Source organism: Gekko japonicus, unplaced genomic scaffold, assembly GCF_001447785.1.
Source record: "Gekko japonicus isolate JY-2015 unplaced genomic scaffold, Gekko_japonicus_V1.1 scaffold723, whole genome shotgun sequence".
In the NCBI taxonomy this organism is placed as follows: domain Eukaryota; kingdom Metazoa; phylum Chordata; class Lepidosauria; order Squamata; family Gekkonidae; genus Gekko; species Gekko japonicus.
The window spans coordinates 427,151-440,071 of NW_015165850.1; the positions used below are offsets into that span (position 1 = coordinate 427,151).

At 43.2% G+C, this 12,921-nt stretch overlaps 1 protein-coding gene across 1 annotated transcript in view; it reads left to right on the forward strand.

Annotated features, from left to right (window-relative positions):
- Nucleotides 1-12,921, forward strand: part of TRERF1 (transcriptional regulating factor 1) — a 29,525-nt gene extending 16,604 nt beyond the window's left edge. The window contains exons 8-14 of the mRNA XM_015411113.1: nt 201-304; nt 6,387-6,462; nt 7,730-7,818; nt 8,806-8,919; nt 10,165-10,365; nt 11,481-11,689; nt 12,600-12,921. Coding sequence (XP_015266599.1) covers nt 201-304; nt 6,387-6,462; nt 7,730-7,818; nt 8,806-8,919; nt 10,165-10,365; nt 11,481-11,689; nt 12,600-12,921 — 1,115 coding nt within the window. The remainder of the gene's footprint in view (nt 1-200; nt 305-6,386; nt 6,463-7,729; nt 7,819-8,805; nt 8,920-10,164; nt 10,366-11,480; nt 11,690-12,599) is intronic.

Here is a 12,921-nt window from a genome sequence, read left to right on the forward strand (position 1 = left end):
ATACTGGCTGGATGCACCAAAGTACTTATTTGCTTGTCCTTTTCCCTGTCTGTGGCGTTCTGCCCCTCAATTCTCAGAATGAGATGGAGGTTGTCAGAATCGTTTGTTTTTGACTTACAAAATGTCTTTCAGGTTTATACGCTCACTGCCATGTTGAATGAAGTGATTTAACGATATTATTTTGGATCTTTTTCATGTAGTGAACGAACTCTTAAATATGTGTTGTTCAAGTGTGTTACCTGGTGGAGGAACCAACATGGAATATGGTTTACATTCTCTTTTTGAGGCTAAAGGGGATATTATGGTAAGATAAGTTTACTTTCCAGTACCTGATCACATTTTTAAAAGGCACAATGAAGATAGTTTTGACAGGGACACCTCAAAGAATTTTTTTGAAGACCAGTTGGTGAGATTTTAGGCACTCTTCAGCAATCATCTCTTTCTTCTTTTGTGATATCTTTATGGTATTTCTAGCAGTGTTTTTAAAGTTCATAAATGTAGAATCAAGATCCATCTCACTTTAGTAAGCCATAGTGCACAACAGTGATTAGTTAGGTGCCATGACCATGAGAGATAATGTCATGGGATACACACAACCACCCTACATTGGCTGGGGAATCACTGTGTTTAGGATACTCAGATAGCTACCCCATACTTAGGTGGCTGGAAGATCTCAATAGCCCAACCTGGATGTTACTAGAACATGTGTAATTGTGACTAAGGTGCTGTTACTTCTCCAAGTACTTCAGAAGGGGTAGAGTAGAAAGGACTATTGAAATGCATTCTTTGTGGAATTGCCTTTGAAAAACATCTGGAAGCTACCAGTGGGGCAGCTAGGGTTGTGCGTGACCCACCATGGAGTGCATATCCTAACAGTATGGTCTAAAGTTTATTGAATGAATTGGGCTCGAAAGTGAAGTGTTGGTGGTAGCCCTAAATGTCTTGAGACCATGTAACCTAAAGGACTGACACCCACCCATATATGAACCTGTGTGTGATCACAGATCATCTCAGAGTTCTGCTTTGCATGCCTGATTTGTTGCAGGTAAGCTTGATGGGCATGCAAAATGAGGATTTTGTACCTACATTGTAGAATTCCCCCCCCCGCCCCCACCACAGGCAAACTCACCTGGTTTCCCTTGCTTTCAGTCTTTGTTAGGATGTTTGTCTTTTGCAAGGCATTAGGTGGGGGGAGTGAAGTCCTGTTTTGTTTTGTTTTATGCTGCTATTACTATATTTTACTGTTGTTTGAAGCTGTTGTTTGGCCTTGATTTTGATTTTTTTTAAAAAAACTGTGCTTTATAAAGTGTGTTGTAAACATGTTTGTGCTCTTTTAGCCTCCTTGTGTATTACATAAGTGGTCTAAAATGAATAACACAAAACAGAGTGCTTAAAAACACAAATATCCAATAAATGTTACCCTGCACCTGCTTAAACGTGGCTGTTGAAAGCCAGCCAAAGATGAAAGCATTACATCTCTTGTGGAAAGAGGCTTGGATTTGTGCCATGTCGTTACAGCTTTGTTTGAATTATACTTGTTTATGGGCAGATCTCCATCTTACACATAGTTCTGTGATCCTCCTTCTCCCTCCGCATTTATTTCTTTTATAGATTGCAGCTGCTAGAACACTGATTTCAAGAAATAATTTGGATGGGGGTACTTAATTCTCACCTACCTCACTTTCCCACCAAATAGCGCCACTGCTGAGCTATGGTCTTCCACCTCTTGGGGGCGGAAGGGAGTTCTTCCCTAGCAAGGCTAAACACAAATTAGGGACAGTGATTTCAGTGGAAAAACTTAAGAACATAAGAGAAGCCAATGTTGGATCAGGCCAATGGCCCATCCAGTCCAACACTCTGTCACACTGTGGCCAAAAATACCAGGTGCCATCAGGAGGTCTACCAGTGGGGCCAGGACACTAGAAGCCCTTCCACTCTTGCCTCCCCCCAGGCACCAAGAATACAGTGCATCACTTGCCCCAGACCGAGAGTTCCTATCTATACCTTGCGACTAATAGCCACTGATGGACATAGTGACGGGAAAAAGAGTTAAATGTTCCCTCTTCCCCTGACTTGCCTCAGTTCCACTTGAAGTTGCAGCCCCCACAGTTGCAGTCTAGGAAAGGAAATATATCTGGGGAAAGGATCACGGAAGTATACCTACAATGCCATCCTAAGCAGGGTCCATGGAAGTTGATTCTGCTTAGGATGGCACTGTTTATGCATAGTCCAAAATGTTAGGAATTTTTTAGTGTAATTCTTATACCGGGAAAAAAACTAGGACTTCTCTTTCTATCTACTTAAACAAGACGTCCGTGACCCTAGTCCAACTGTAATTGTGGGCAACTTGTTACAAACAGCTAGTGACTCCCATATATGGGGGTAGATCCCATGTCAAAAGGCATGTATAGTCAGGTCTTTTTTTTGTTTGTTTGAAAAAGAGGTGATGGAACTCTTAAGAAGGAAATGAAGTTTTCAATCTGTATACTGAAAACTCATGAACTTTTAAACATTTTAAAAAAGAATTTTGTTGGAGAAGTTCCGGAACTCCGTTCTGGCGCGTTCCCCCAGAAAAAAAGCCCTGTGTCATTTCTTTTCTCTGTCTCAACTATATACATTGAACATTGCTTATGTGTACAAATATCCCTTGCTGGGCTAGAGCTGGTTCCCCAGAAAATTCTTTCTCATAAGCTGATGCATGTCTGCAAGTACACAAACACAAGTATTATTGAAGCTGGATTGCTTCATAAGTACTGAGATTTTTTATTATTCCCATTATCTTTTCTCTGATATTGTGTGCAGGGAATTGGGGTTAATTGTTAGGGGAGCACTCCTAAGCAGGTATGTGCAGAAGTAAGCCCTATCTTATCCAATAGGGCTTACTCGCAGGAAAGTGTTCTTAGGAATGCAGCCTGTGACTAGTAGAATCAATGAGAAATACATCTTTGGGCTGTGAAGGTACATGGGAGCAACAAATAAAAGGCTTAAATCAAAGTGATAAATGATTGAGAGAGTTCCGGTTTATGGCGACACACAGGCAGACGCATCTCCTGGACCTCCCGGGTATGTGCCTAGAGCACACCAGCGTGTAGGCGCACCCCCCGGAGCCTTGGCAAAAAACTCCTAGCCATGGGGTTTTTGAGGGGCGACCTCTTTGCTGGCACAATGCTGGAGAATTGAGGCGCTCCTCCGCCCCGACGGTCCTGCCACTGAGTGTCCGAATGGACTTAGAGCCGCTGACCGGGACAAGCATCGGAGATCGAGCGAATTAAACGGATGCCGAGCGTAGCCGAATGGCCGATAATGAACTGTGAGTTGGGTTAAAGCGAACATGAGAATTTAAAAAGAAAGCTACCCCCCTACGGAGTGACAAAAAGCGAGCGGGGGAGGGACCCCTCCCAAACGCATGAATGAAAGCACGAAATAAAGAGAGGGGAGCAGAAGAATAAGCATTTAAATCTGTTTTAAGAGACTTACCAGAGCGTGGATAAGTGTAAGGGTGAATTTCAGAGACTTTGGCAACTTTTATAAAAGTAAATAATCCATAAAGATGGCGGGGAAGAAAGCAGACAAAGACAAACTTGTAAAAGTGAAACCAGTTGGTAGCCTTCGACGGGAAGAGACCACTGAGCTCTCTAAAATGTTGGCAGATTCCTTGCGCCCTCTGCTGGATGAGATGACTAACATCAAACAACAGTTGTCAACAATAAGTCAGAGTATGGTGTCTCAGCAGCTCCAATTGACTGAGTCTTTGAAAGTAACAGAGCAAACGGCTGAGAAGGTGAAGGAAATGGATGCCAACACTAAAAAAGTTAAGAAATAGGTGCAAAAGCTGGAAATGAAGCAAGCTGCGGAAGAATCACAACTTTTACAGCTGCAGATGGAGAAAGCAAATCTGGTCCTACGGTTCCAAGGGGTCCCAGAATTAAAAGGTGAGAATCTGAAGCAATTGCTGAGTGAAGCATTAGCCCCAGCTACAGATTTGAAAGCGGAATATCTTTACAGTGAGATGGATGTGGTCTACAGATCCTACTCCTCATACATCAAGAAGAATAATCTGCCTGGGGAAATAGTAGTCAGATTCTCTAAGAGACACGTGAGAGATTCTATCTTGAAAGCAACTACTGGAACACCCTTGAAAATTGGGGACAATAACATCAGGATTTTAAAAGATATTCCATTTGCAATAAGACAGAAGAGAAAGAAATATAAAGATTTAATCCTTTTTCTACAAACAAATGGCATCGGATACAGGTGGCTAATTCCAGAAGACGTCATTTTCACACTCCACGACAAAAAAGAAAAGATTGACTCTGCTTTTAAAGCACATGAGTTCCTGAGAGTACAGCTGGGGGAACCAGTTGAGGACAAGAAAGAAGAAGAAGAAGAAAGCAAATCTGATGGCGAGTTGGGCTCTGTGTCTTCTGACGAGGACTCTCTCTCTGAAAAGGGGGCGGCCGCCCTCAAAAGTCCATACAAGTTTAGGATCAGAAAAGATAAGACAAAATAAAGGCTGAAGGACTCTGAATTGTGCCTGAATATTACACAATAACTATGGGATGCTCTGGGGATTTTCTTAAACAGATTGATGGGTAAAAAGATAAATAATTTAGCATAACTGACTGTGTTCAAAGTAATATTAGCGATTAAGAATAACATTTATATAAGCTGTTGGTATGATCTCCTATTCTTGGGGTTTTCGTTACTAGTGTGTTTTTTTCCCTTTCTCCTTAGTTGTAGTCTCCCCTTCCTAATTTTCGGTTATAGCTTGTAGTCTCTTGAAAAAATTAATAAAAAACTCCCCCTTAGGGGGATTTTAAAAAAAGAGAGAGAGAGAAAATGGCCGCTTTGGAGGCTGGACTCTATGGCATTATACCCCATTGCATTCCCTCCCCAAACCCTGTCCTCCTCAGGGCCCAGCCCCCAAATCTCCAGGTATTTCAGCTGAAGTGATTGATAACTGGGAAGAGTTAACCACTGTTTTCCATAAGAGATTCACTTTAAGACAAAAAGGGCAGAGATCACTGTGTGCTAAACCTAAGTTCCTCATGGGTCAAGAGCTGCCCCTGGCAGGAAAGGGAAACTGCTCCTAGGACAATAAAGCAAGAAGGAAGATCTTTGTAGGAAGAATTCCTGCCTGTATAAGAGGACAATGTGGCATCTTGGATCACACCCAAGGCCTAGAGCTCACAAAAGAACTAACTGCATTGAGACTTGCACAGGGCGGATCATGGGTAGGACTCTTCCCTTCTATAGGACTCCAACTTCTGCTAGTTGTTAATGAAACATTTTGACATTTTCTTGGATTCTGGAATGTTCTTTGCATTGTTTATTTAAATTGTATTAGACTCTCTGAAACCTTGGGTGTGAGCCTTACCTTAGATTATGGAACCTGGCCATTGGGACAGAAAGGAAATGGCAGATCCAGATTCAGATCCTTACTCTGCTATGGAAGCTTGCTGGATGACCTTGGGCCAGTCTCATCCTCTCCTCCTAACCTACCTCACAGAGTTGTTGTGAGGATAAAATGAGGGAAGAACTGGAGAGAAAGGTGGGAAATGAATGAAGAAAATTAAGAAAAGTACTAAAACTGTTACCAGCAGACAACTATTCATCCACATGACTACCATTAGTGGGATACTATTGTGAAAATTACTGTATACCCAGGGTTTGATCTTGTGATCCGTCAGAGGAAGGCACTGATGATCTCTGCATGTCTTCCTGTGGCTCTCCCCTCCACCTAGCAGCTGATTCCAACCTTTCTGTGAATGGAGTCCACTGGCCGAAGAAGCAGAAAGGAGGGATTTCACCTCCTTTCCCCTACCCACTGCAGTCTCCCAACCTGTACAAGTATTAGTCCATGCAGGTCCTCCTGTGACCCAGAGAATAAACATTCCTGGGCTTGGGAATTGTTGCTGTGGGGGGGACAAGAGAGCCAGGAAGACAAGAAATCCTTTTGTGGCCCTCACAAGACCCTTATGCTGCCTCCAACCCTAGATCTTAAACCATTTGCATATGAAACAAGCATGTGGGTGCACAAAGACACGTAAGGGTTTCCATGATATTTTGCGTGTAACTCTAGGAATTGTTTAAGAATAAGCTCCAGTCTGGATGGTGCATGTGTTCACAGGAAGGCATACTCACTGAATTGCCAAAATTGGTCTACATTCTCTCACTCTTATAGCATGAGCTCTTCCATCAGTAGCGCAGGCATACTAATACTGACCTACTTGGGCTATTGTTATGACGTGGAAATAATGCAAGTGGAGCTCTTTAAACATTTAGGGGAGAAGGTGATGGAGACACTAAACATATATTGTTAAAATAATTACAAACAGTTTGTATAGAATGCTGCATCATCTATTTTGTCTGTCTTTGTCTTGCAGGTTACTCTGGAGATGCTTTTGTTGCTGAAACCAGCAAGAGCAAAATCTCATCCCCTGGCAAACTATCACTATGCTGGTAAGTTTCTTAAGAGCTGGGGAAGGGGCCCCTGATAGCTTTCTGCATGGGTCTCAGTTTCTAGGTGAGGATATGGAAAGAATGTAGCTGTCTAGTGCCACTTAGCAAAGCAGCCAGAGATAGGAGAGAATGGGGCTCCTTGGCCACTCACGACTGCGTTTTTCTGTTTCTAGTCACGAGAGACAGCCTGACAAAATTTCAAATTATGAAACATTTCTCCCCCTTTTGAAAATAGGGCCCACTTCTAATCCCACACCATCTGTCTGTGCCACCTGTGCCCTCTCTTTCCTGTGTGCGGCCTGGTTATGTTTACAAAGGCAGCAGTCCCTTTCTTTCCTTGTCACAAGCTTTATCTGTGACGTACCACATGTGCCTCACACCTTGACTTTTCCTTGAGGGCAAGTAAGAACATAAGAGAAGCCAATGTTGGATCAGGCCAATGGCCCATCCAGTCCAACACTCTGTCACACAGTGGCCAAAAATACCAGGTGCCACCAGGAGGTCCCCCGGTGGGGCCAGGACACTAAAGGCCCTCCCACTGTTGCCCCCCCCCCCCAAGCACCAAGAATACAGTGTATCACTTGCCCCAGACCGAGAGTTCCTATCTATACCTTGTGGCTAATAGCCACTGATGGACTTCTGCTCCATATGTTTATTCAATTCCCTCTTGAAGCTGCCCATGCTTGTAGCCACCACCACCTCCTGTGGCAGTGAATTCCATGTGTTAATCACTCTTTTGGTGAAGTACTTCCTTTTATCCGTTCTAACCCGACCGCTCAGCAATTTCATTGAGTGCCCACGAGTTCTTGTATTGTGAGAAAGGGGGGAAAGTACTTCTTTCTCTACCTGCTCTATCCCATGCATAATCTTGTAAATCTTGATCATGTCATCCCTCATTTGTTGTTTCTCCAAGCTAAAGAGCCCCAAGTGCTTTAACCTTTTTTCATAGGGAAAGTGTTCCAACCCTTTTATCATTCTAGTTGCCCTTTTCTGCACTTTCCCCAATGCTATAAAACCCTGATGGCTACGGAGGAAGGCTTCACCTGCCTTGGGATCCTTTCTCTCCCTTGACTTTGTATTCAAATTGTCCCTAGGCTTCGTTTGAGACTATAGGGTGTAAACAGTCTCTGGGATTTTAAGTGATCTCAGCAAGGCCATACAGAAACATTCTTCCAGGGCATGGCTAATAGACTCCAGTTTAGTTTGGTGTGAGTTAATAAATTTGTAATAAAAACTACATTATGTTCTTCCTCATTTCTTTCCCCAGGTTCTGACAAGTGGACCCCCCTTGAAAGAAAACTGTTTAATAAAGCCCTGTCCATGTACAGCAAGGACTTCATTTTGGTACAGAAAATGGTAAAATGATTTTGTATTCTTTGTTCTGCCATTTCTGAACTTTTGGTTTTCAGTTCCTTTCATTCAACAGCCCAACTTAATGGTAGATCACTGAGACAATGTTCAGGAACTCCTGTCTACAAGAATTTCATGCATTTGAGTCTGAGAGATCCCATCATTGGGAGCGGTGGTGGTGTTGGGTTGCTGTTTTAAAAATATGACAAGCACATTGAATGTTAATTTGATGCTGAAGTTAGAATTAAAAAATGTTTGGAGAGGGAGAGAGATAATGTGAGCCAGAGCTGTGCAGAATATTGAACTTGGATTAAGATAAATTGGGTTTAGATCAGTAGCTCATTAGGTGACCCTGGACCAGTCTCTTTTCTCTGTCAGCATCACCTACTTCATACGGGTGTCTGTTGTGAGGATAAAACAGGATAACTCCTTGAGTAGCAGAAGGCCATGGAAGTGGAGGAGGATACTCTGTGTGTGTCTAATTCTACAGTAAGATCCAAACCACAGTTTAAACCAGCTGTCCCCACTCTTGTCGACCCTGCGGGCACTTTTGGATTTCTGAGAAGAGCTAGTGGATGACACCACAAAATGGCTGCCATGGGAGGCGGTGGTGTGACCAATGACAAAATGTTGGGAGTTTGCAAGGCAAACATCCTCCTATGATGTAGGCAGCTGTTATTTGAATGGTTGGTGATGCTTCCTCGATTCTTCTGAAGTAACACCTCCAGTGAGCTAGAGTAAAGCCATTGTTGCCCTTTTTGCATTGGGGAGGAAGTACTCTGAGGAAGAAGAAAGTCAGTATCATGGTGTCCATGGGCATCCCACTGGGGGTCAGTAGTTTAGACATTTGATCTTTATTCCAACCTCAGAAACATCTAATGTGGTGCAGTTTGTCACAAGCAATGAACAACTAATGTTTTTGTTCTATGTGCTTGAGCATTGAATACTAAACAATAAACTTGTTGTAACATCTGAATTACTGTTCAACTGCAGGTGAAGTCTAAGACCGTGGCACAGTGTGTGGAATACTATTATACTTGGAAGAAGATCATGCACTTGGGAAGGAAGCACAGAACACGCCAAGTGGAAATAAAAGAGGAATGCATGGTGAGCATTGTTAGGAGAAGAATCTCAAACTTCCAGATTATGCTTTGTATGTGTGAAAGTGTTATTTTTTCCTAATTGGTGCAAGTTATAGCAATAGGGGCTCTGTTGTACACACATTATTTTGCTTTGCTGTACCAGTGCTCTAGATGCATTGTGGAGCAGAGGTCCATCAGTGGCTCTGGGGCAAGTGATGCTCTGTCTTTTTGGTGCTTGGAGGGGGTCAACAGTGGGAGGGCTTCTAATGTCCTGGCCCCACTGGTGGACCTCCTGATGGCACTGGTATTTCTGGCCACTGTGTGACACAGAGTGTTGAACTGGATGGGCCTTTGGCCTGATCCAACATTGGCATCTCTTATGTTCTTATGTGGGAAACCAGCACCTATTGCTAAGATACGTTCAGGGAAGTAGACAGACCCTGCTTTTAAAGCAATGAGGATGTGAAATCACTCCCACCACATTCCGTATTAGCATACCCTTTCCTTTTCTAAGAGAAGCTCTCAAAATTTATGCTTGCAAGAAATCATTGTGGGGGGGACTCATTCCCCCTTTACCAAAAGAAAGCAGGGGAAAAGACTTTCTTCAGACAAGAAAATAAATGTTTCTCAGAAGGTAGTAGAATTCAGTCCAGCCCACCAGTTAAGGAGATCCTTGTCCCAAACCCTGCTCCCCATGGCCCTGCTTGCAGAGGCAAGGTGAGTGACAACCAGGGACAGGGCTTTTTCAGTTGTGGCACCTTGCCTTTGGAATGTCCTCCCTCTTGAGGCTTGCCCGGTACCTACTTCTATGCCCCCGGCCAAAACATGTTTTATCCAGGTTTTTAACTGATGAGGTACATCTTTTTAAACTGTTTTTAACAGTCTATGCCCCAGCTTGTTTTTAATGGCTCGTATTTATTATTAGTAACTCTTAGTTTTTGCTTTAATGATCTTATTGCATTCTTTGTATTTTGTTAACCACCTCAAGCAAGAGACATGGAATATACCTTCTCTAAATATAGAATGGAAGTCATAAGATTTTTATTTGGGAGTCTGCTTATACATGTCCAAGGTACATAAACAGTTTGTAGGTAGAAGAAGGGTAGGTTCATTTCACAGCAGAGACCCAGGTTCACTTGCTTATCTCCAAGGGCCAGGTGTACTGACAAGGGTTTGCTTTCACCAGTCAAGTATCAGTTCTTGTGTAAGGAAGCTCACCCACATTTTCTTAGATCAGTTCTGCATGCCTTAAAATCCAAATGCTTTTCAGACAAGTGGAGAAGAAGAGGACTTGGAGGATGAAGAGCAAATGGAGGAAGACAGAAAATCTATAAAAGAAGAGGAAATTGAAAATCAGAATTCTCCTGACCCACCACCTATTACTCTTGGTGCACCCATTAACCTGCCATCCCTGCAGAGCCTCACAATCCCTGTGACTTCTTTTACCTGTGAAATGCCAGACTGCGGAGCTGTAGGTGTATTTCATGACATATAAATAAGCTGAGAAGTGTGTGTGTGTGTGTGCATGCACATCTGAGTAGTGTATGTTCTTTGACTGCTGTGTTCATGTACAGAAATTGGTGTTGGATACAGAGTTCACCTTTCTTTTTTTCAGACAGTAGGACTCTTTCTATAATGACAGTTGCAGGGATAGCAGAACTGGGTGGAGGCTGAGAGGTCAAGCAGAAGGAAGGTGGAATGCTGGACAATATTTTCCTTGATCCCAAGAGTGTGTCTTAGGGGGAACTGGTGCTTGTTTCAGATATAATGGCAAACAATGGTTTTTCACTACATGAATGAGCCTAGGGGATTCTTGGGCTTGAATCTTCTCTCTCTGTTATCCCGTCAGGTATAGCCATCTATCTAGCTATTGCCAGGTTTGCAGCAAATCATAGCACACCAACTGGCAAACTACAGTTTGTGCTTATCCTGCAAACCATGATTTGAAACTGGGAAGGAAACACAGTTTGGCATCCTGGTTTGCAGATCCAGTGTAAATCGTAGCTGTCAGTTCAGATATAGTGGCAACCTTTGATTTGCTGTGAAGCTAAAAATAGGTTACATGTGAGAGCAGAAGCAAACAGAGCAATATGTAATGCATATGGTGAAAAAGGTCTCTGTAATGTCCAAGGGATGTGGAATACACCCAGCCAGCCCAGATTCTGAGCTACTAGACCCTAATGAAGCATCCACTCTCAAGCCTCATTCCAGCTCTGTCAGAAAAAGTGAGACCTGTTCATTTGCATGGGCAAATGGAGAGAGATCATTTGTGTTCTTTTTGTTATAAATCTGTTATTTTTGTTTTGTTGCCTGTTAGCCGTGGGTAGCTAAATAGGAACTCCGTGTCCAGAGGTAGTATCCCTGTGCAGCCAGGTGCTACAGGCAAAATACGAAGTTTCTAGTTAGAAACAGGATGCTTGTCCACATTGAGCTGACCCAGCAGGACTCTTACAGTTTTAAGCAAAGGGGGGGGGGGATCAAAACTGTTCAAAGTACTTGACTGTTTACTCCTCTGTTGTACTTTGCCTCTAAGAGCCATTTTATGGCTGTGGTGTTGGGTGTGTTTTTTGTTTTTTTGCCCTGTAGATGTTCAGCTCCAGACAAGCCCTGAATGGCCATGCTCGCATTCATGGTGGTACAAACCCTGTGGTGAAAACCCGCTATGGAGGTCCTGGCACCAAGCAGAAACCAAATTCCCAGAATGAGTACTGTTCTGTCAAAAACTCTCCCGCTCACAGTACAACAAGTGGCGAGACTGATCCCCCTACAGTTTTCCCTTGTAAAGAATGTGGCAAGTGAGTACTTTTCTACTTGTGATAGACCTGTAGTGTGTTGCTTTCTATTTTTAAAAAAGCTTCATGGGGACACAAATCATCAGTGAGGTAGAAAAGCTACTATATTGAGTAGGGCTTTGTAACTGTACCATGTAAACGCTGGAGAAGTTGTCATGTGGTGTCTTCTAAGATGGCATTCAGCTGTCCTGAGCCAAATCTAATCCTCCTTTTGCTATGTGATCCTGCATTGTGGATTTCAAGAAGCAGACTGCTCTACGAGCTTGCATTTTCAGCTGGTGCCATGTCTCAGCAATCAGTATTTGATTTGTTTTTCTGAAACGTAAATTCTCTACCAAAACATCTGATGAAGATCATAAGGCTTCTTAAAAGGCCAACACTGGGTGACTTTCAAGATTTACATGTGAATCCCAGGCAACTGTTGTGATTGTCTAAAAATTCTGTCACGCACCAGGGAATTCCATCAAGTTACCTAAATGTGACTGTGAGTATTCAGTGCAAAATGGAGGAATGATTCCCTGTAGCTGTAAAGAAGTACACTCAGATGTGAAAGCTGAAGCCAAAATGGGGAAAGGGGGATTGGAGAAGGACTGTACTGATGACAGAGACTTTCCTACCCTCACAGAAAAAAACAGAAAAGGTTGGCATGACAAACACCTCCCCCCCCCCCAAGCATTCCCTTATATGATAAGAAATAAACTGGCTTGGAGAGTAGCATGTGTTCTCTAGGTATGGGCCCATAAGAGTGAGGGAATTGCATTGGCTAAATGGGAAGCATAGCCAACATGAGGAGCCACTGACATTCACCAAATTTTGGACATTAACTCCATATGTGAGTATTTCCTAATATGCTGAAACCCTCTGAAATCTGCTTTCATCTCCTCTCACCCCCTTTCATCTTCATCTTCTCCAGGATGTTTTTCAAAATCAAAAGTCGCAACGCCCACATGAAAACACACCGGCAACAGGAAGAGCAACAAAGGCAGAAAGCTCAGAAGGCTGCCGTTGCAGCTGAAATGGCAGCTACTATTGCGAGGACTACAGGGCCAACTGGGCCTGCCTTGATTCCAGTGGACCACTTGGACTTGATAAAGCAGGTTGAACAGGTGGATGAGCTTGACAGTGATGTTGTTCAGGAACTGGGCGAGGTAATTGACAGTACTGAAGGGATAGACCCTGATCTCTTACTAGACGAAGAAGACCACGAGTTACTTCAAGATGATGTTGAGCTCTAG